Raw genomic sequence first — 24,216 nt, forward strand, 5'->3', positions numbered from 1 at the left:
GTAAATGTGATGATACAACCGATTAAATGCAAATTTGGCGATGAAACTGTCATAATGCCCTATATTAACAAGGATCAAAGATATCTGAGTGATAAGATTGTTTACGTTTTCCTTCAATATAGAGCTAAAGGGCACTGAAGCTTCGTATTGATGAGAATTTACAACTTTTGCTGTTGAAGTTTACGACTGAAGCCGCGCCATGATTGGTGAACGCTGCTCACGTGATCAGCAGGAAGTTGCGCTTCTTAATGGCAGCTGCTGCAGCTTCACTTTATCTCCACAAACACTCGCTTTTTTGGCTTCCTGAGGCCAAAACACCGACAATGTGGCCGGTTTTAGAGCACAGCCGCCACGTGTTTTCCCTCGAAATGGATTTACATTCCTGGAGAGGACATTTCCGGTCGGGTTTGAGGCGGAATCACCTGAGCCAAGTGGACACATAAGTGCAGGTCTGAAGGTAGGAGTCCATTTTGTGCTCACAAGTGACACGGCTGCTGTTAGAAATGGCATCCACTGTGCTTTCCAAAGACACTGGACCTGTGTCTTCCATTACGTCAACAAATTGTTTCTGAAATAATTCCAATGACTGATTGTAGGTGCCTTGAGGCCTAAAGCGGGACCGACCTGGGCAGCACACGTCAGGTGGCTGTTTTGACACTGTGTGTGTGTGTGTGTGTGTGTGGCGGTGATAACTGCGGCCGGATGAGACTCAATATCGTCTTGAGTGACTAGGTGGATGTGGATGTTTTGGTGTGCACCTGTGTTTTGACCTTTTGGACTTTTAACGTGCATTTGTGCAAACTTGTGTTTCACTGTACGTGTATAGCGTGAGGAGATGTGCACACTCAGGTACAAGAGTGAGTTTTGTTTGTGTATTTTTTTTTAGTTAAAAGGTGTTTTGGGGCTGGGCATGGCTGTGTTTGGACGTGACACGCTGGGCTGGTAGTCAGATTGTCTTTTCAGAAGTCTTCTGGGGTCCCACTTGGAGATGATAACGTTGATGGGAGATCCTCTTCCCCCTAAAGGAGGCGATATTTAATAGTTAGTGTATTGCTGCATTTGTTGCAATAATAATAATGTAACATCCGGTTAAACAACAATTCACTCATTTCCGTTTACAAAACTTAAGTTAAACTCATTATTCGTAATGGATATGCTGCATGAGAAACCATAATTAATAATGTAATTATGGATTATATCATGACCTTAAATATTATTTCTTGTTCGTTTTAACGTTCACGTTGCAGATCTATTTTCAGTGATTAACTTTTTTTTTTAAGAAAACAAAACAGGTTATTATGATTCACTCATTTTATAATACTCCATTACTTTACAGTCTAAACAAAATCCACTATTATATCATTATATCTATATATCTATATCTATCTATCTATCTATATATATATATATATATATATATATATATATATATATATATATATATATATATATATATATATATATATATATATATATATATATATATATTTGTGATTCATTGCCAAAAAGTGATTCATTCTTTTTGGCTCATTTTTTTTTAGCTTTACGCATTTAAACTAAATTAAAATTAAAATTTTCGATATTGACTTTCATTTTATTTTTTGCTCCATGAAAAGGGATGGCAGAAGTAGTAAAAACGTGCTTGAACGTCCATCCTAACATGACTGAAATTAGTGGATGAAGGTACAATAAATAGTAGTAGTACAACGTATGAAGTTTCGAAACATCACAGGTCGTATGTACTTTTTTTGATTGTCAAAAATGATATTTTCATACTTCATCTCAAATTCAAAACAACTTCTTTTATTTAGTTTTAATTTTCGAGTTCACATTTTTTAACATGCCGTGGAAAAATGTTTCGTTCGTATCTGACGTCACCACATCTGGATCCCATCAACCTCCCTCCTGGAGTGCAGATGATCTCCTGCGCTTTTTCTTTTATTTTGTGCTTGCGACCACATTCTAGTTGTTTTCTGGATTCCTTCGTTTATCGAAAAATTTGGCTGGAGTGGAAGCACAAAGTTCGGCCTCTGAGGCCCCAGGTTTTCTTCTTTCTAACGTTTTGTGATAGTATTAATACATGTATCATATTTTATCATATCATATCATTCTAAACCAAATGTATATGCATATTAATTCTGTGCACTGTTTCAGTCAAAGGGCCTGTTCATTATTCAATTAATAGGAAGACCAAATAGTCCCATCGGGCACACGTAAAACGTTGAGAAATATACATGTATGTATAATATAGGTGTTTTTGCTTTTCGGCACATATTTCATGACTTTAAAGTCACTATAAAGATATTTTAATTAATTATGTTTTTATACAAGTGCCTTCAAATTGTGAAATATATTTGTAAGCAAACGTTCTATATGTAACTGCAGGTTCGCCATTCGACATGAAGCTTTTCTCAAATCTCTGTATTATATTTGAATCTGGATCGTACCCAAAACAGCTCTTTATCTCATTATATTCCAACATTACCATATTTTTTTACACAATAACCCATTAAGATTCAGAGTCATTCAAAAAGTTGTTTCAACAAACGACAGACAAAAAGTTCTCTACATTTAAACCATCTATTTGTTTAATAATAATATGAAAAACGACGAATGTGGATCATATTCTTAAATTAAATTTATTGTCTAATTTCAAAATCGACAGCACTTTTTGTTTAAGTTTGTTTTTGTTCATATTTTCTATGTAGATTTCCATCTATATTTTCTATTGTTTGTGTCCATTATTTTGAGATTGTGGCTTCTTGATCGATTGGTCGCGTGTGTGCTTTTGTTCAACCGATCTTAAATTTAGGGTCTGATATGTCGATCATTTGAAGAAACGGTGTGACCTTGCGCCATGTTAAAACATGCAACGTTTATTTACAAATAATGACGTAATAACCCTGTTTGAAAACATTTGAAGTGGCTGAACAGACAACAAAAGATATTTGTGCAGGCGGAATATTGATTCACTCTTGATTATTAATAAAATGCATCAGTGATGTCATTACGGATTGGATTGCGTTTTTTTTCCTTTTGCTTCTCAGCGCGATGCATTCTCGCATTTCTTATTTAGAAGGTTCCGCACTCTAAGCACGACCTCGTCAAAGCCGGGCTTGCGTGTGGCATTTATGGCCGGTGCGTCAGTTTCCACAATTGAACTCGTGTTTTATGAGCGTCTATCCTCTTTCGGCGTTTGTGTTGTTTTTGTACTGCGACCGTGCTTTGCCGCCTTCACACTGCAAATGTTGACCTGCGTGTGTTTGATCGAGTTTCAGGTCCGTTTCAAGTATTGATCATAATAAACTGCTGCGAAATGAGTTAATGTGATCGGTTTTGCTTCACAGTTTATGCACATTTTTCATTTACTACTTAGCACAACTGGGCAATCGATTCTTCCTCCGTTTGCGTTATTGATCCAATTATTGAGAACAAACTTGTTTAGAGACCACGCAAGAGCCATCCGCACTTAAAACGCATGTCATGGCTTGAGGTAAATATTTCACCTCTATTTCTTATTTCACTCTGGCACTTATTTTGTTTTCTGTTTACGTGTTATTGATCATTATTGATTATTTGACATGATTTGTTGGAAAGTGTATCTCGTGCGTTTAACACGTCTCGTGCTTTATCCTGTGTTTTTCATCGAGTCTCCGAATTAGACTTAGTTAAGACTATACTAGAATGCGCGTGTTATTGTTGATTATAGCTCAAACATTGATCTCAATATTGGGGACTTGGGAAATGGTACGTTATTGGGCAAACCGTGCGTAAAACCACCAAAAATCACTTCACTTCAAAACCTCTTTATTTTTCTTCACTACTTTAAACGGCAGTCACGTGATCGTGGTCAAGCCTCACTGACCGAGTCGCTGCATCGCTGATAGAGAGTGAGAGAGAGGGAGAGAGAGAGCGTGCGTGTGTGCGCGCAAAGACTTCATTTCGATCCAACGGGGACTCATGCGCGCAACAAGCGCGCCCCTCCCGTGGGTGCGATAGTGCAAGAACGGACGAAGCTGATTGGTCCAAGCTGGATCAGATGGTTCACATCCCCTTCGTGCTCAGTGGCACCTCACACACACACACGCCCGCCCCCCCTCCTCTGAGCAAAAACCAAATCTCCGATAAAGTAATGGCAAAAGCACTTGGACTATAAAAGACAACAAATCATCTTCCTCCGGAGTGTGTCCACCCCAGTTGTCCACCCAATGAGTTCCTATTTTGTCAATTCCACTTTTCCCGTGTCTCTACCGGGAGGACAGGACACTCTCCTGGGTCAGATACCGCTCTATTCCTCGGGATACACGGATCCGTTACGGCACTACTCGAGTGCGACCACATATGGAGCGAACATGCAGGAGAAGGTTTACCCGGCGTCTTACTACCAGCAGACGGGCGCTGCGGCGATCTACGGCCGGGCCGGCGGAGGAGGAGGGGGCGGCGGTGCGACCTGCGAATACAACCCGGTGGGGACTTTCTACAAGGACGCCGAGGGATCGTGCGCCTTCCGAGAGGAGCAGCCGCTCTTCGTCACCCAGGATCAACGCAAATCGGAGTGCGCCGAGCAGAGCGGTGGCATGAGCGTGGACGACAAGACTTCCACGCTCATCTACCCGTGGATGCAGAGGATGAACGCGTGCTCTGCTGGTGAGTTCTAGATGCCCATTAAAGTCAAGTAAAAGTGTCTATATTCACGAGTCAGATCCATCCGTATGCATTAGACACTTTTACGCACAGATCTTGGCGCGCCTCGGGGATCCTTTCGTCGTCATCACACGCACACGCACACACGCACACGGGTCTGCAGCACCAGAACTTAAACAGCTGGACGCAGCTGACATCAGTTCCTCGCCGTCTGTTTCAGCGAAATATATATTAAATATCCAGCTCAATCGACTGATTTCTGCGAGTTCTAATACGGCCACATAGTAATGCATTTTCCTTCGAAGAACAATGTTAACCGAGGAAGAAGTGGACGTGAAAGAATCATTACGTGACTGTATGTAGTGCTTTAAATCTAAGCGCTTTGAAAATAAATTCAAAATCAGTGAGAAAAGCATATTTTTAAATGCATCAATGTGTAGTTGAAGCTACGCAATGACCTTTAGCACCTGGTTTGTTCACGGTAATGTAACAGATGTTTTGAAAACCGTGAAATCCGTGAAACATAAACACTGATTCACAGCTGAGAAAAAAAAAATCAAAACACTGCTGACGTCACACCACCAGAAATTGAGCAAAATACAGCGAAATGTACTTTTACCTTCAATAAAAAAGCCAAACAACGGATGTTCTTCCATTCATAAGCAATCTGTCGTTTTACCTGTACCTTTTGTTTTACTTCAAATCCATATGAACAAACCATGCAAATGAATGCCAAAGTGGATTCTTTGATGTCCAAGATGTCTTCAATAAAGTAATAAATGAAACAGGTTCTGTGACCTTGTCATAGTACTGATAAGGTCAGTTTTCACTACCAGATTGTGGCAGGTTTTCACAAAACACTCAAAACTACCCAATACTGAAAATCCTAATTCCCCCTGAAAATGTTGGAGTTATTTAAAGGAAAAATATGTTTTTGTAATCTCAAAGTGAATGCGCAAGTATGAGTTTATCAAAACAGGAGTCCATCCACCAGATAAGAGATGTTTTTATATCACTGACTGATATTGGAGCACGGCTTTGTTTGTAAAATCCAGGCAGTTGTTCTAAGATTTACAAGCCTGTCACCTGGAGCTTTCAGGTTCATAAATAACAATGATGAATAACTTTCTACAGAACATGAAATACAGTTCAGCTGAGGTCCAAAACTCAAATATTAACATGGTTGAGTTGATGCCTAAGTCATGAGATCTGAGGATGGACAAAAAGTACTAGTACAGTCTAGTACAGATTTTTTTCAGTTATACCAGGGATATCTTATCTGTCAATATTTGAAAGTGAATTGACTTGGTATCTTTTGTCTCATTTCAATGTGAGAAGAAAAGCGTGTCATTGAAGCCACGTCCAAATTAGCTGATGAAAACCAATATTAATCAAATAAAATGATGGTATGTAAGTCACTTCAACAACTTCATATTGGTAAAAATGTGTTACAAAGGTCCAAAACTGAAATCTTTCTCCCCAAAATGGATGCGCTTTATTTATTGCGCTGGCCGTCATGATGCTACCAGTAAAAAGATTTGCTCATATAAGAATAGAAACAGTTATTTCGCAAATAATATTGCTTTGCGAATGTTGATGATGCCATTTTTATAAATTGTGGACAATAAAATAGGAGAAATGAGCAATTGACATCCACATTGCTCACTAATCTTTGGTATATCAACAATAACAAAGGTCATCCGTGAAATCTTGAAAACCCGCTTTGTGCATAGGACAATTAGATCATAAATATATAGCATTGCTGGAGCACCAACACGAGGCCATGTCTGCTATGTTAATATAAATGTTTAAATATAAAAACTCTAAGTGAGCGGTAGTTACAAACTGAAGATAATGATTACGCCAAAGTAACTGAAAGACATAGTAAAGTTTATTTAATCATGTATATAATTGTAAAGCAATGCGCTGAGTTTTCAGCGTTACTTTGGACAAGTGTAATGTTGTTCTGAACATTTAGAAATATAACTCCAAAAACAAATGTACCACCGAATGTCTCTTTGAGACACCAAAGATCAACTCAATGGCTTAACCGAGTTAGGCATTCTTTATATAATACAGATGCCCTGTAAACTAACATACAGTACATATAACGCTCATCAATGCTGACAATGCCTAGCAGACATGATGTTGTATTTTCTTCCAGAAATGTAAAAAGCTAAACCGACTTGCTGAGAGTGGAGAAAACCTGCAATGAAAAGATTGTTTCTTGCATTTAGTTTTGAGTTGCTCGGGCCAACGCTTACAGTTAGTGGCGAGAGAAAATCTGACATGTCATCTTAAGTCGCAATGTAAATCTGATCTGCGAATAGGTACAAGTATTTGTGGAACATCAACGAGTTGAGCGCCGAGCTACATTTTGAAATCCACTGGTTCACTATGGACATAACAAAAGCCTTCTGCACCAAAACCATGGTTACCAGGTGAAGGCGCCAACTCCATGGGTCAGCCCAAATAAATGTTCACTGTTGTCACCAAAAGAATGTACTGTATAAGTTGGAATTATATTGTTATGAGGTTTATAGTTATTATATTTTGACAATTGGAAAAAAGGGCATTTGGCCATGATACATCACCGATCAGATATATCATGCAGGGAAAAATATTTGAGTAATTTCAAAGAGAAGTTATTCGCAGATTAAATAACTGGTATATTTGCACTCACAATTACATATATTAAAAGTACTCTGTGAATAGCGTTTTCTGCTGACAAGAAGAATCCCTGAAAATACAGTCAATTGTTCTTATTCAACACGCAGGTATGAGTCGAGATACATTCCGCTTATAGACGCCTCACAAAACCGTGTTGATCAAATGTTGCGTCTTTTAGTGAAAATGGTGAACACGCACAATCTAGTGAAGTTAAATAATCCATCCATCTGATCGTACTTGTAAATATTAAATGCGGTTGATTGAAGAGACCGCACATGATCTATTAAAACCAACTCGGCGCTGGTTGTGACGTCATTGTCGCGAATGTTGCGGGTGCTATGAATGAGCGCTCGGTAGCAGTTACGCAAATAAAGGAGCGTCGAAAGATGATGTCAGGTCTAATCCGTGGGTTAATCATTTTGTGTTCTTTTTCTTTTTGTGCGTGTCCCGCAGGTCCCTTCGGTAGCAGCGGTCGAAGGGGCCGCCAGACCTACACCAGGTACCAGACCCTGGAACTGGAAAAGGAGTTCCACTTTAACCGCTACCTGACCAGAAGGCGCCGGATAGAGATCTCCCACGCTCTGTGTCTGACCGAGAGACAGATCAAAATCTGGTTCCAGAACCGCAGGATGAAGTGGAAAAAGGAGAACAAACTCCTGAATCCGTCCAAGACCCCCGAAGAGGAGGAGGCGGAGACAGAGACGGAGAAGAAGGGACAATAAATGACGCCTGTGGTTGTAGGTTCAAGTCCTCGTGTGTGTCTTTGTGCTTGTGACTTTTAATTTAGAGGACTATGCAAAACGAATCGTGCCAAAATGTAAATAATGTTTTTGTTATCACTGTAGGCCAACTGAGATTCACTATCATGATTGTGACCACCGTTATTATTTTCCTGTCGTGGTGTTTAGATCGTCGTGCCATCCTTTGTACAGACTATTATTTATTGTGTTCGATGCACATCTGGATTATTGTGTGCAATATTTTTGTTTAAGGATTGTACATAGAGAAATAAAGGCTTTTTGATGTATAATGGATCTCTGTACTGTGCTTTCATTGATGAATAAAGCGTGTTGTCCCTTTTAATACCACAAGTGCAATTATTCAGGTTTTCACTATTATTTCCTTAAGATATGTTTCGCCTTTCATCACATTATCAGTAAAGAATATATATAATATATATAATATATATATCTTTTTACTAGTTTAGGATCCTGACAGTTTAATTAATTACTGTTTATTTCCACGCTTCTTACATTGGCTCACCTTAAAAGTAACAACTAATTATAAATTGGCATAGATTCTTACTTTGGATGATACATTATTGTTTATATTTGTCGGATCTTATTTAACCTTTTTTAGGGGGGGGGGAAGCGACACTTGCACTTAGGTTTTTATATTTGCCTGAGACTCCTTTTCTTGTTTCATACATGCTAGTCGTGGTGAGCGAGTTACTACTTATTTTTCAGTTTTTACCTATCTCTCCTTATCTTACCTTAATTGTTGCTGAGTGTTTCATTTTCTTGCTCATTTTTGATCTTTCAGATTTGACTTCTCAGTCGCAATATAGCAACCGTTTTTTTCCCTTTTATTTAGTTGGCCTATTTTTTGGCATAGTTTTACATTTTGAAAAGCACTTTTAGTGCCGCTCCATCAAAGATTTAACGTCTAATTTAGCTTTACTTTGTGAAGGATGTTGCTCATGTATACAAGTGTTTTCTAGTTTAGTTTAGTTTTGTAGTGTGCACTACAGGATTTGCGTCGAAAGTTCATATTTAGCTCATATGAAGTATCGATGATCTGAGCTTAAACAGTAAAATAAATAAATAGATAATTAAATGAGATGGTTTGGACGAAACGTCACTTTATTTTAGTGTTAACCTAAGGTAAGTAAGGTATTGATGTCAACAAGATCGCATCCTACATCCTGACAAGCAAAATAAATCTTTGAAACTCCGTTGCACTGAAATGATACTCACTTGAGCTCATTTGAATTTTTGACTGACTTTGCTGGGCAATTGTTTGACAATAGTGAATGTTAATGTGTCGAACCTGATATTCTCACCGCAGTTCTCCATCTGTAGAACGTATCCATCGTTTTTGGACAAAACTGTTTATTAATAATTTTGCACATATAGGAAACCTAAAATGTTTCAACTATTAGTTCCAACATACATTCATATCCTTTCATTTTCAATTGATTCAATGTTTCCCTGTTGAAAATATAATCTCAATTTATCTTGATACAGAATTAGATGTCACGTGGGGTTCATAAGGAGGATTTTTTTTTGTTCACATTTCTGCCTACATGACTTTCTAGACCAGTGGTGAGTTTCACCGGTCACATGTAACCCACCAGGCAAATAGATATCTTGTATTAATAATATTTGGGTGTGAAAGGGAGGAAGGCTGCTCTTGCGATTTGACATTATTGGTTTTCAAGTCATATATCATATCTGATGTTCATGCTACGTTTCCCCACCTGTGAGACAGATTCTTACGTTTTCTAACAGAGGTAAAATAAGTCGGAGGCCGGGAGGACGCTGTTTTCCCTTTATCCGGAAGATGTCGCTCTCAGCCTGCGCGCATCTCCCAGGCGCTGCGTGTAGGCACCATTGACTGGAGCCTAACGACCATTATTTCGTCATCATTTGTAACCATGGAGCATGAATTACCTCTTGAAGTCATCAGTGAGGATTTACGACTGGTCAACAAAGACACGTGACTCGCCAACGCGCTCCCATATTTGGCCGCATACCTGGCGAAGTACAGTACCGCGGCGTCATTGCTTATAATTCATGATTGCGTCCATAAATCGTGCAAGCACAGCGGATTATAGCGACAAAGATCTACAAATCGAGGCTTTAAAAAACCAAGCAAATGAGCTCTTACTTTGTAAACTCGTTCTCAGGGCGCTACCCAAATGGTTCCGACTATCAGCTGCTAAATTATGGGACTAACGGCGCGGTGAGCGGCTCCTTCAGAGACCCCGGCACCATGCACTCCGGGTCTTTCGGCTACAACTACAATGGCATGGACCTAACCGTGAACCGCAGCAACGCAGGCTTCGTGAGGGAGGATGCAGCCCGCGGGTTCGGAGCGGACGCCCGTTACAGACAGACGCCCAACTGCTCGCTCGCAAGTCCGGAGTCAGTGCCGCCGTCGTGCGCCACCGCCAACCGAGAACCGCTGGAGCTGAAGAGCCAGTCTCCCCCGTCTGACCGGGGCACGACCTCCGGTAGTGGAAGTCTCAACAAAAGCGGCCACTTCACGGAGATAGACGAGGGATCCGCTGTCGCTTCGGAGAGCGAGGAGGGAGCGCACAGCAGCGGGGCGACCAGTACAGGGACCCGGGCGCAAGCACAGGAGTCGAGCGCCACGTCCTCCACTCCGACATCAGATTGCCAAGCGCCACAGATATTCCCTTGGATGCGGAAACTGCACATAAGCCATGGTATTTAAACATAATATTTAGACGGATACTTCACAACCGGTCCATAAATCTGTCAAGTGTTGCATGCAGACTCGAGAAATAGGGGTCATAATGGGGGTCCAGGTCAGCTGAAGCTGTTTGCATGCTTCCATCCTTCCATCCATCCTTCCATCCTCCATCCACATGTGCTAATTTCTCTCTATGAAATTGTAGATATGACCGGACCTGATGGGAAAAGGGCCCGAACTGCGTACACCCGGTACCAGACGCTAGAGCTGGAGAAAGAGTTTCACTTCAATAGGTACCTAACCAGACGACGGAGGATAGAGATAGCCCACGCCCTGTGTCTCTCCGAAAGACAGATCAAAATCTGGTTTCAGAACCGCAGGATGAAATGGAAGAAGGACAATAAACTGAAAAGCATGAGTCTGGTCACGGGGGGCAGCGCCTTCCACAACTGATTTCTGTTCAAAAACAAAACAAAAAAAGCAAAACAAACAAACAAAAAAAATAACAATAATCCATGAGTACTGTAAAGCTACAAGCGCAGCACCTTCCAGCATGCCATTGTGATAGAAAAGAACTGGAGAGAAAAAAAAATGCCATTTTTAGTGATAGTTTAGATGTACTTGGAAGATGTAAATATCATCGTAATTGTCTCTTTATTGTTGTTGACGGTCTAACAGGAGTAAACTCATAAACAATGCTGCTCATTATTGAATGTAAAGCGCTTAAATGTAACTTTTACTGCTATTTTGTTGTTGTTTTGATCTGTGCTCAAGGCCTGACAACTTTTAGAAGATTTTGTGCATCTTTGTTTAGATCTAATAATGACGTAAGCGACCTTGTCGATGTGTTTTTTAGTGCAAAAAAAGTTGGCTATATGCAGTCTATAGTGATGTGCGCTTCTGTTTTTTGCCAATATTTGTAAGTGAACCCATAGCGCTTGAAATAATAATGACAATAATAAAAAATGTTTCTCTTGATGGCTTGCTTTTATTGAAGTTGTTGCTCTAAAATAGTTGTGAAAGTCAAGCGGACTTACCTTGCCTGTGCCATTGTCTGTGCCATTTACTTAAAATTAAATCCACCAGAAATCAAAATAAAAAAAAAAAATAAAAGAAGCGCTATATGGTTTACAGTCAAGGCTGAAGTTGGTAAAAATCCCTCCTTACCAAAGATTAAGACCTATATTACTTACAGACTGTGAAAAGTCACGTGAGGTCCATAAAGTTGGTTTTATGGTTTTGGGGAGTAGACAATGTACTATATAATTCACAACCTTGAATGAAAGTGACGGCTTAACTGCGGAGAGTGGACGGACCTGATGTCCAGTTATGTTTCGTTCTCTCTGCTGTCACTTGCTGACCAAATAATGCTGCTCTTAAATTCATTTTCAGTGAAAACATCACAGGCGTATTCAAAACGGATAAAGCAAAAACCGAAAAGATTTTTTAAATAAAATTAACTCCTAATTTGAATACGTTTTTGCATCGAATGATCATTTTCCAACGCGAAAACGGCGCAAAAGAATCGGATTTTATTGAAGCTTTTGTGTCGCTGTCGTAGAAGCGAACTTGAGCAGTGATTTATTCCGATCCTGCGAGTCAACCAGCGGCCAAAGGTGAAACGGCGGACACGCCAGCGCTGGACACCAGCCTGACTGACTTAAGGTTAAAGGACTCACTATTGTCCTTATACCAGTGCAGTGGCTTGGACCACGAACACCAGCACAGTGCAATTATTATGACAGCAACATGACTGTACAAAGACATTGTAATCTGTGTCAGGCTTTTCACAAATCGTCTGATTCTCGTCACAGCAGCACACTGTAGTTTAGCCATAAAACTAACAACCACTTTTAACATCTACATTGGTACACATTATATATATATATATATATATATATATATATATATATATATATATATATATATATATATATATATATATATATATATATATATATATATATATATATATATATATATATATATATATGTACACACACACACACAATCCTTAAAGGCCTCTCAACACAGTCAGTTGGGTATATTGTTATATATGTTAGATATTGTTATATATATGCAACATGTCAGTCAGAAAGAATGTTTAAATGTAAACATATGTGATGGTACCATAGGTAGCACTGACAGATACATTTGACACTGAAAAGATTGTACAGGTACTTCTGGCAAAACATTCATTAACACAGAGCAGCTAATGTTGTTGAAGGCCAGAGTACTAATAATAACTACCTTGCTGTGATGGCCATTGTGATATTGTGTCTGGTGTGTTGAACTGTATTTTCCTGCCTTACAATTATTAATGACAGTCGTAGAAGTGTAAAAAGAATGTGCTTAACGGCAATGCACTGTTAGGTGTTAAAACCCTTAACTGTAGCGATGGTGCTAATATTTAGTCTGGAAAGTCCTCTTTGTTTGGAAAGAAGGCGTTCCTGCTAAGAACCTGCTCCAGTGCACCTGACACATAAAACAAGAAAGATCTGCAATATTTTGGCGGATAATCAGAGTGAAGTCGGTTAAAAACAGTCTTTAGTAAAGCTTTTAGGACCCAGATTATTTACTGACTGTTAGATGTCAGCAGGGTTTATGGTTTTATGGAGTAGACGGCACACTATATAATTCACAACCTTGCATGAGAGTGACAGTTTTATATCCTTTTTTTTCCACTAGCACATGCAGTATAAGACATTGCGTTGATCAATAAAAGAAACTTAATGTTCCCAGGTTTTAGGTCTTAATGAGGGAAAAATAGCCATTTTGCAGGCACCATGGAAGCGAACTTGAGCAGGGATTTATTCCATCTGGCGAGTCAACCAGCGGCCAAAGGTGAGTTGTCGGACACTTCAGAGCTGGACACCAGCCTGACTGACCTTAAATAAAAGAGGTGGGCTGGTGGGAAATCATTTGTTTTGTGCGACCACACCACACACACGCTCACACACATTTGCTTTCTCGCTCATGCACACTCAGAGTGCTCTAAATCGGATAAGGAACATTAAAATATCATCAATCCTAAGCGTAAATATGATGAGAATTGAAATCTAGCTTTACCAATGAGATTGTAATGGAGTACACTGTGGTATTAACATTCTCTATTAAAAATGTTTTGTTGGAAATGGATGAATTGTCTTTCTTTTATTTAAATAACGGTGTGTTGCTTCAGGTGTAGCTGCTACTGCCAATTAAGCCAACTATTACCACTTTCACTTAAACACATGATGTCAAAATGTTGCATCACTCCAATTTGACAGAAACTACAGGGAGTTATATGCAACTCTTTTTTACATGACTTGGACAAGAAATGTTGCAGTCTGTTCACAGCATTGTGGCTAATGCTGTGAGTGCCACCTATATAGCAAATGGAGAAGGTAATAACAACATGAGCGTAGTCCATGAAAAACAGAATGAGGTATGCAATGTTATTCATGCTAAAGCACAAAAATAATAGTGCGACAAGAATTAAGTAAGACCCATCGTATAAAGATGCCTTGTGGTTACATATACTAAAAGTGCAAATGTTTTCTCAGCAACACATGAACACTAAAGTGTGTGTCTATTGGAGTTTTGGCTGTTGTATTTTTCAGTTAAATTAAGAACATGGCGAATGATTCCATGCTGTGTTTAAAGCAGCTTGAAATGTTCACATCTGTTCTATCGGTAGGATGAAAAATCCACTCGATTGAGTTGAGTTTTATTTCATTGCACACAAAGCAACCGATATTTACGTCTTATTTTCAGGTGGATAAGTAGGACAGTCACATGTGAAGATGATGTGTGAAAAACATGAAGTTTAATATTTTAGTAACACCATCGAAAAATTATACAAAAATAAACTCAAAGGATAAATAAAAACGCGTGATAATAGAAGCCTTGAGGCAACGCATAAGCAAAATTAATTAATTAAAATCAAACATTTTTTAGTGGAGGGTGTTTACGCTTAAGTCCCAGACACTTTCCCACATATTCATAACTATTAAGTGGCCATTTTACCAGCGTAATGACGCTGGCATATTGATAGGGGTAATCTGTGCCCGGATCTCATGCATAATTCATGAGAGCGGGGATCATGGACGGGTCAGGAGACGATCGACTGCCGCGGCAGATGTGGAAGGAGGAGGCGAGCCCAGACTTTGCACTGTCACACCTTCTCTGCACGCACGCTGCCATCCAGATATCGCTGATCAATCTGGATGTTGCTTGTGTTTTCTCTGGTTGACTGAAATATATCGCTGAAGCCTGATGGCCTCCCACTTCGATTCGTGTTTGCCATTGTTTCTGTTGGCAACACTGCCGTGGCTCAGCAGTTTTATTATGATCCCGAGGAGAAAAGCGCTCGACTTGGACGCCCATACATTTGATGATTGGCATTGAATTATTTGCAATTTGCGCACACTCGTTGGACCAAACCAACCGATGGCGTCCACCTTTTCTCCTGCCTCTTTCGACTGGGAGCTTTGGTGCTGCCTGATGGCACCAATAGTTTCGCTTATTCATGTGCGCGCAATGTCTGAGTATCAGTTCATACTGATAACATCATGGCATGTTAATGCCTGGTCTGTTTCAATACACTCACTGATAAAAAGGTGGTTTGCGAAGTGAGCGTTTGTTCGCTGTAATACACCGTTCCTGCCAGCACAGGGCGCCCCACACCCGCCAGCAGGATGATGGATGGTTTTTCCGGCTGAATGTTTTATCATCACTTGTTCTAAATCCTGTGTGTGTTCGATCTGTGCGCGAGTGGAACATAAAACCTTTAATCCCTGCTACTCTGAGCCGGTAGAAGTGCCTTGTTTATGTCTGACGAACGTTAGAACTGTTGCACTTAACACAGATCTGGATGAAGACGGGGATTTTCCCTCGTATTTATCATCACTGCGCTCACACACGACATGACGACCGCTGAGAGGCAGAGCGGTAAAAAGTGATCTGGTTTCATGTAGTTGTGGTACAGCTTATTGTGGGCGGTGTGTTTGAAGAAGTGAATTCACTGTAGGTGTGGTGAAAGAGGACAAGAGCAAGTGGGACGGAGCAGCATCTCGACTTGTGGGCAGGTCAGGCTGCAGCTGTCATAGCATATCTATGCATCTCGGTGAGTGGAAAGTTGTTGCGCAGGATTGACCTTTGTGTCCTGATCCAGCCTAAACTTAGGCCGTTTTAATAATTTAATACGAGACGAGTTCTGAGCTCCAGTAATAGACAAGTGTGCACCAGACAATCCAGTAGTGGGTCAGTTAATGTTAAGGAGTATTTAATGCCTATTTTGTCCCTTCTGGAGTTTGCAATGGTTCTCTATGTGTCGAGTTGAGTGATGATGCTAAATTGTCCGCTTAAGTGTATATGTGTGTGAGAGTGACTGGACGTGCATTTGCATGTGCACTGTGATGAGCGGGTGACCTTTCCTGGGTGTCCCACATCAACCCCTCATCAAGGGTACAAGCTGAAGACAGTGAATCAGAGAATGTACAGTTGCTATTGTGAAGAATGCTGTACTGGTTTTTAAATTATTTTATCGCAAAATGACAGTGACTGATTCATAGTTTTTGTTTCTGAACAATCTCATATGTCCTTCATTTGTGTTTTCCTGAGAGGCATTGACTTCTGCAAGGAAATTTGAGACACAGAAACTGTTGCGCCTGACAAAAGGTGTAACTGAGGTTATAAATATTTGAGGTGTTATCCCATGTTGACTAGTCCAACTGTGGCAAGAGGAACAATGTGAGTTGTATAGGCCATAGCTTTGAAATCTATGTCAAAGCACCACTCAAGTAACTTATTTGTTCACCACTACTTGTGTATTTGGAAAAAAAAAAATGTATGGTAGCAATTGAAGGACCCAGTCAAAGACTCAAACTGGGTAAATAATACAACACTAGGATGCAAAAATAATAAATTAAATATGCAGTACATCCAGAAATAGCAATGTATTCATTGAGTATCCAAGAAAATTAAAAAGCACAAATTAATTCACAAATAAATATATCCCTGAATGAATTGGAAGTGCCAGAAGAATTAATGTGAATCTGATTCACTAAATAAATGCAGATTATGAAGTTATAATGAATTAAATAAGTCGGTGACATACACAAGAGAAAATAATTATTTATGTTCAAATTAAAAAAAAATAAAAATTACTTTGACCATTTGGAGTCATTCACAGTGAAGTACTGAGCAGTATTTCGATGTTTGAATTAGACATCAGAAGCATACACAGATGTGATTGTTATAGAAATGCATTTTGGTGTTAAAGAGGATGATGATGGTGAGTTCACGATTCAGACTTAAGTCTAACCCCCCGTCACTTCTGATGATGATGTTGGAATCTGTCCCCACAAAGGCCTGTTTTCTGATAGCGTCTTTGCCTTTCTTTTTTTCCTTACAGTGCACTTCTGTAGGGGAATATGACGAGTGCGTGAGAGCAGCAAGGCCTTGAATGAGACTTTTGTTCTGCTCATCATCCGTCTTCTTTTCACCACGAGGAGGAGTTGGGGTCTACTGGCAAATGTAAAGAATAAAGCTCGACAAACAGCTACGACTGGACCAGATGAAGAGAAGGTCGCTGAGCAAGTAAGTCAATTTTAAGATGATTCTTCAGTGCATCACATGTGGCACATCAGCAGTAAGTTAGTTTTCTGCGGAATAAGTGCGGTCAGAAGTTTGAGCTGAGAGGTCAGATTGAATCCTCCAGTGCAGTAGTCTCTGTTGTCACCCATTCAGATCCATTCGACATTCTGCCATGTGTTGCAGTCACGTCAATTTAGGGTGATCCGTGTTGCCAGAGACTTTATTTGGTGCACTTTGTGTACTGTCTTGTTTTTATAACCAGGAGAATCTTTGAGGCACAACTCCACCTCAAGTTGTACGATTCGTCCCTCCTGAACAGATTGGATTTGGATATGTGCTTTAACAGCCACTGCGAGACACAGGTGTCAGGGCCTAATCTGGCCAGCCATGTAATTTCAAGTGTTACTTGGCTTTAAATGAGATTCATCACTGATTTATTCAGAGACGAGCAGCCTGTCCTAGGTGTCCCCCACCTAATATGCCAGGATAATCTGCTCCTCCATGCAGACCTGGTGTAAAGAAAATGACTGAAAACAGAGATTAATACTTTTTCATATCATAACAGCCACTAAGAGTCAGCGACTCTGTTCAGGGATGGTGTGCCGATTGTCTAGATCTAATTTCCTCTCTTCTTCCCACTATCTGACTCATCCAAACAGCAGGTTCATGTCATGTGCTGCAGTTACACCAGGGCCAGTATCTGAGTGGGTTGCTGAAACATCCGTTGTTCAAAAATGTCTTTGTGTTGGTACCTTTTACTGTCGTCCGCTGGAATGGACCACATTTGCTCATCTCACTGAACTCCAGCTGAGCACAACCGTGTCGCTGCTGCACCACTTTTCTTAGGATCCTTTTTGAAAGGTACTGACCTCTCAAATGAGCGATGCAATATTGCTAAGGTGTCCCACATTAATCTTGTGTCTATTTCAACAGTAAAAATAGGATTGCTAATAGCTGGACAGCACTTTTCTTACCTGAGTAACCTACATTTGTATTAGTTAGGTATTAAATTCTAAGGTACCAAACTGACAGATTTATCTGCTCACTTTGTTCTGTTACTGTTGATTCAACCGAGTGACCTCAGAGTCGTAAATCCCGCTCTGCGGACACCAGGTTCCTACAGCTAATTGGCTGCAAGGCTGCAGGGCTGCATTTGTCAGCAGGCTGGAGTGAGTGGGGGGGGAGTACATGTCCATCAGAGCCCCCTCAGGCTGCCTGAGCATGATGGGATGTAAATGCCTCTGCGTGATGTTGTCATATGCAAGATTTGAAGCCTGGAAAGATGAAATATGCATTTATTTTATTTACCCCTGCATGACTCAGAGACGTTCTCCTCTCTGACTTTTAGAACAGTTTCCTAAAGATCAGCAACAGGAGCATGAGATAATGTTTTTCCTTCTGTTTAGGGCGCAGATTTTATGGTCATCGCAGGCTGCAGGAGTTATAATGTGTGAAGAATGAACGTGTGATTGGAGCATACTTCATTTACAATTTGGCTTTTTTAAAATAAATTTTGCTGCATTCAAAACCAAGAAATAATGAAGTAGTATGTAAACGTGATGTCATTTTTTTCCCCTACACTTGCCCACTATAATGGTCTTTCAGCTTTTTTATAAACTGACAAATTCAGCAGAAGCTGGTGTATATATATATATATATATATATATATATATATATATATATATATATATATATATATATATATATATATATATATAAAACTATACTATACTATATACTAATAACTAAACTATAGACATCCATGTTCAACCTGCGGGGGCAATGAATCTGTACTCATTGAGACCCCTGGGATTTCACAAGACTACTCAATGGAACTGGCATGTGAAAATGTTGTACATGAAAAAGAATGAAAAAATGATTTATGAGAAGCTGAAGTTCATCAAGCAAGATGGATGTCAATGTCCCAAAAATGTCTTGCTTGTCTCAAACACCATACTTTTCCTAAAGAGTTGTTATACAACCACGTGGGCTGTAGCATTTTTAACCAGCGCATTAAAATTAATGGTCAAAGTTGGTTATTTTTTAATTTAATTCTCAAAATAATAGTAAATTGTTATTTAGTATTATTAATTTAAGAATAATGTTATGACATCGTTGCATTCAGTTATTTATTTGCAATAGTCACAGCAGTCCCATTCGATTGAAATGCCTCCACTGAAGGATCCCAAGCATCGTCTCGGTCCTTTGATTGGGAAAAAAAAATCCTCCCTCATCTGCTCTCTTTGTCTGGGGGAATTAGATCCATTGTACAATCATGGTCCACAAAGCAGATTCAGCGCAAAAACAATTATTTATCTATTAATTATAATAATTCTGCGAGGTTATTCGGCGCTAATCGCCATCAAAGTCCCCCAAAACGTCGTTAAAAAGCTGCTGTTTTATCTTTATAGCGACTATAACCATGTGATGCATGGTCACACACGCGCACGTGCGCGCGGCCACACACACACACACACACACACACACACACACACACACACACTTGGATCACCGGTGTGTGTGAGAGAAGCAGAATCACTGTCCAGTCCGCTGCCATGCAAAGCTGCGCTTCATCCGAGACCCTCGGCCGGGATTATCATAATCCATCCGATTTGGCGCAGGTAAAGCGTGAGTTTGTTGGTGTGTGCTGTTGTTTTTAGTGAGCGCTGAGTGATGATGGCGGTGGGGGTTCGGGGGAGAGTAGATCCGGGCAGACGTGTCTGTATGATTTACGAGTCCAGTCGCGGTTCAAACAGAGTTCACGGAGCTGAAAGAGTCTGCTTCTTTCTCTCTCGGTCCGCAATCTGTAATCTAGTCACATCTGGCATCTAATTAGCTCGTTCGCCGCCGATTTTTGTGCTTCAAATTCCGTTTTGTTTGTTGACGCTCTTGCGCGCCGATGCCGTGTTTAGGGTCATGAAAGCGATTTTTGTCCCCACCGAGTGCATTATTATCATTGTTATTATTATTTTATTTGTCTTGTTTAAAGAATCTCTATAATAATAATGTTTTATCATAATTAATAAAGTATGTATAATAATGTGTTGTTTAAATGTTTAAATGTGTTGCCGTTATTGCAATTTTAAAAACGGGCTTTTGACTTATGACTGAGTGGATTGTACAATGTGCAATTTCTCTAAAATAATAATGGAAATCAAGCGATCAGGTGATGTTAGGAAATGTTAAATGTAATTTTTACAGTCATGCAGGAATGCAAAGCTGAGTATTATTCTCTTTAAATAAACAACATCTACTCTTCAGCTATTTGGTCATATCATGTTTATGACATTATCAATGTCAAAATGAGCATGAGAATTATTGTACATTTATTGCCTTTAGAAATAAGTGAGCCAGAGACATAAATCAGAAAAATCGATGGTTCCAGTCTATTCTTTTCCTAAGTCTATTGAAATGGATGACAATGTTCCAACAGTTGTTTACGTGAAGTATCCCTTTCTTTAGCAATGAAGCCAAAATATATATGACAGTTTTTATATTTACAAATTGATGGACCTTGACATATATTGTGACAAATGATGTCTCTATTTGTTCATTACCAATGCTTGGAAGTAAACTCAAGGTACAATAAATAATGGAGAAAGCAGCAGTGTGAGCAAAAGAGGAAGAAAGATTACTTTTTATTTACCATTTTTATTTACTGATCATATTTTGGTACTGCTCGACTTATGTAAGTTATAGACACTCACTAAACAAGTTGTTAATTTTGTTATTAACTGAAAGAAAACATACAACATGAAATGTAGCTCTCATTGTTTTTATATGTTCTTATTTGTTTGACCTCTTTTACTCATGTGTTGAGGTTTGTAACCTGTTTATTTATATTTAATACGACCTGATTTCTTGTCAGTACATGCCAGACAAAATTCACAAAAAGGTGGAATTTCGAAATAGGGTTTTTAAAAATCTATTTTATATTCAAACATAGCATCAGGTCATATTCAATAAAATAAATACACCATGGTTTTCCACAAGTCCCCTCAGACAGGTTCTTGATTTCATTTGTTTTCATTCATTTGTTAAATCACAACACTGAACAGCAGATGTGCACCAGTATGCCCAAAATAAATTCTTTAAACATAATACTCATCACAGTTTATCCGGCAAGAGTGTACTGCTGAATGTGTATGTTGAGTGTGTTCCACAATTCCTGTGTTTTTCCACCCGACTCCCCTGACCGAAGAGGTTTGCTATTCACGTCAAGGAACTATTGAGAGGATAAGATGGATCATTCAGTCTCCTCCCTGAATTTTCTTTTCTCTCCCTGCTCTCAGGCCAGAAGCCCTCCGCACTCTGAAAACCTGTCATGTGACGTTTGGCTGCCAGTTCTCTGTCACAGGGTCAAAAGTGGTGTGTGCCGGACTGACATGCAGGATCCCACTCCAGCAGATGAGCTCCAACAACAGCAGCACTGTGACAGGGAATCCTTGCAGAACGTGGGGGGGTTTGGATTCACTGACCACCAAACACCCCAAACCCACGTCCTTCAACACACCTCGAAACGCGGCACCAGTAGTGAGAACAAAACTATTTTCCCCTGGATGACAGAGTCCAGACAAATAAACCGGAAACATAACAACAGAAGAACAGGTTGGTCGCAAAAACAAGCACTTTTAGTTCTTGTTTAAATACATCTACTTTATGAATTAATGAATGGTAATTAAACTGCAATGTCTCTTGGTGATTGATCCCAAATTTGTGCTGCGTCAAGTCATTGAAATACATTCAGATTCATTTTTGTGTTTAATCTACTAAAAGTACTGCCTGGAATTTTGGCCAGTAACTGAGTTTTTCTTGAGAGATTTTCACACATTTCAATTCCATTCCAATTCTGGTCTGAATCTATCTCTGATAAAAAAAATACAGTAGCGAGTCTTCAACTACAGTAACCTCAGGAGGACACAAGGCTAAAACACCAGTTCAATTTCGTTTTTATGTATGTACATATAGATAGATAGATAGATCGTAAAATACCAAGATCGTAACAATTATGACCCGCCAATAGCTGGCAAGCCAAAAACTATCTATGAAAATGGTAAAACGTTTTATACACCACAAAACGTCACTACTAAATAAAATAACCTCGATAGTGAAGCTAACGATACTAAACAATGGGGTCTTTCTTTTTTCAGTTTTCGTTGTAAAAAGCGATAGAAATCCTTAAAACGAGGATCTAATAAATGTTTGTAAACATATTGTCTGTTGTCGTCTCAGACTGCTGCGTCGTTGACGTCAGCGGTTCGCGAGGGGCCGCCGCCTCCTCCAAGCGCACGCGCACGGCCTACACGAGCGCGCAGCTGCTGGAGCTGGAGAAGGAGTTCCACTTCAGCCGCTACCTGTGCAGGCCGCGGCGGCGGGAGATGGCCGCGTTGCTGCACCTCGACGAGAGGCAAATTAAGATCTGGTTCCAGAACCGGAGGATGAAGCAGAAGAAGGACGAGCGAGTCCAGAGCCACAGCTGCGACAACCGTCGGACCGCCTCTTCCCCGCCCTCAGCCCCGTGTAGCCCGACTCTGTCCAGCCTCGGTTACGTCCACGTAGCTGGAGGTCATCAGCCACTTTCTCCCTCGTTTAAGTCCGTACCATCGCAGAATCCGAACGAGAGCGAGTTCCCCAAATATGCCTCGTTCGCAAATATTCAACTGCGCGATGCGCCCATCCACTGCGCACCGGACGCTGACGACATCGGTGGACAGAGGACGACATGTTTGAGTAACAACACTCTGGACAGAATCATGCAGGCCCCCAGACTGACTCATCTTTAAGACGGTCACATCTAAGACTTATGTCTTCCCAATGATGTATTTATTTATTTATTAGCAGTGTTGTTCCACTACTCAAGACGTCACAATAATTTTAATTATGTATTTTTGACGGTTTTTGGCAGGATGTTCAGTGTGATATTTATGTGACAAAGTACCATTAAAGTGTTGGGAAAGTAATACAAATTTTAACTGACGCAATAAAACGGTATTAATTACAGGAATATCTGAATAATTGCCCAGTTTTAAATAACATTGCCAAAATAATGTGTCTATTTGAGAAGAAAATGGGTTTCCTCGAGATTGCTTTTATATAGCACTTTAGATTATCCGCCTGCTTTCTGAACAGGATAGTGGTGGAAAAGATGCATCTCTGTTTCTTAATTAACAAGTTATAAAGTGTGTTCATTAAAATAAGCTCTGTATTTGATGATTAAAAGAACAACACACACGGAAAAATGTTCTGCTTACCAACTCTGAGGGCAATTTCACTTCCAATTATGCACCAAAACCTTGAGTTAAATTTGTAAGACAAATAAGTTTTGACCTGGAAGAATGGAACATTCCCAATACGCATGTTTTTTTTTTTTTGTTTTTTTTTTGCTTGTGACTATTTCACAGTCGTCTGTCTCTGCCATAACATCCCACTGGATTTTTGTACTGTGAAACTCTGTATTCCCAAATATCAGTTTGTGATACATGAAAATGCAGGTTATCTCTATTGCTGCTGTTAAGTAGAAGCAGCATCGGTGATGACAATAAAACTGTGTATTTAAGAAAACAAGCACTGAACTGACATATAACTGATTCTATTGTCAATATTCTAATTTCTTTCTTTAGGAATGAAAGGTTACACGAAAAAGACTACATCTTCCACCATTTGTCAATATAAATCAAGGGCTTTTCTTTTAAGAACTTTATCATCGGTGTAGCCGAATTAATGTTTTTTTTTTTCTTCAAATAAAAAAAGACTTCGCTTTGCCACTATCTTGCTGCTCAGACTGAATAAACAAACACTGAGTGGTGGACACCAGAGTACAAGGAAAGCACTAAAGACTTGGGGTGAAGGTTTAATTAGCACCAACGCTCTAAAACATCACATTTA

The 24,216-nt window shown here is 39.8% G+C and overlaps 3 protein-coding genes across 3 annotated transcripts; all 3 read left to right on the forward strand.

Moving 5' to 3' along the window:
* The first annotated feature begins 158 nt into the window (after nucleotides 1-158).
* LOC128757858 (homeobox protein Hox-B3a-like) lies at nucleotides 159-23,114 on the forward strand. Its single transcript, XM_053863492.1, has 4 exons — nucleotides 159-457; nucleotides 17,150-17,334; nucleotides 21,624-21,939; nucleotides 22,564-23,114. Exons 3-4 carry the CDS (start codon nucleotides 21,717-21,719, stop codon nucleotides 23,112-23,114), a joined length of 774 nt encoding a protein of 257 aa, XP_053719467.1. The 5' UTR covers nucleotides 159-457; nucleotides 17,150-17,334; nucleotides 21,624-21,716.
* hoxb6b (homeobox B6b) lies at nucleotides 4,209-8,316 on the forward strand. Its single transcript, XM_053885445.1, has 2 exons — nucleotides 4,209-4,647; nucleotides 7,768-8,316. The coding sequence occupies exons 1-2, from the start codon at nucleotides 4,209-4,211 to the stop codon at nucleotides 8,034-8,036; spliced, it is 708 nt and encodes a 235-aa protein (XP_053741420.1). The 3' UTR covers nucleotides 8,037-8,316.
* Nucleotides 10,192-11,424, forward strand: hoxb5b (homeobox B5b). The gene is made up of 2 exons (XM_053885432.1): nucleotides 10,192-10,765; nucleotides 10,958-11,424. The coding sequence occupies exons 1-2, from the start codon at nucleotides 10,192-10,194 to the stop codon at nucleotides 11,203-11,205; spliced, it is 822 nt and encodes a 273-aa protein (XP_053741407.1). The 3' UTR covers nucleotides 11,206-11,424.
* Nucleotides 23,115-24,216: the final 1,102 nt, after the last annotated feature.

The sequence above is a fragment of the Synchiropus splendidus genome, chromosome 1 (genome assembly GCF_027744825.2).
Source record: "Synchiropus splendidus isolate RoL2022-P1 chromosome 1, RoL_Sspl_1.0, whole genome shotgun sequence".
Classification (NCBI taxonomy): domain Eukaryota; kingdom Metazoa; phylum Chordata; class Actinopteri; order Syngnathiformes; family Callionymidae; genus Synchiropus; species Synchiropus splendidus.

Bases quoted from the DNA above. Each gene is read 5' to 3' on its own strand.
- hoxb6b (XM_053885445.1), top strand. From the start codon at position 4,209: ATGAGTTCCTATTTTGTCAATTCCACTTTTCCCGTGTCTCTACCGGGA. The intron at 4,648-7,767 runs GTGAGTTCTAGA...CGTGTCCCGCAG, and splicing joins GATGAACGCGTGCTCTGCTG to GTCCCTTCGGTAGCAGCGGT.
- hoxb5b (XM_053885432.1), top strand. From the start codon at position 10,192: ATGAGCTCTTACTTTGTAAACTCGTTCTCAGGGCGCTACCCAAATGGT. The intron at 10,766-10,957 runs GTATTTAAACAT...ATGAAATTGTAG, and splicing joins GAAACTGCACATAAGCCATG to ATATGACCGGACCTGATGGG.
- LOC128757858 (XM_053863492.1), top strand. From the start codon at position 21,717: ATGCAGGATCCCACTCCAGCAGATGAGCTCCAACAACAGCAGCACTGT. The intron at 21,940-22,563 runs GTTGGTCGCAAA...TTGTCGTCTCAG, and splicing joins ACATAACAACAGAAGAACAG to ACTGCTGCGTCGTTGACGTC.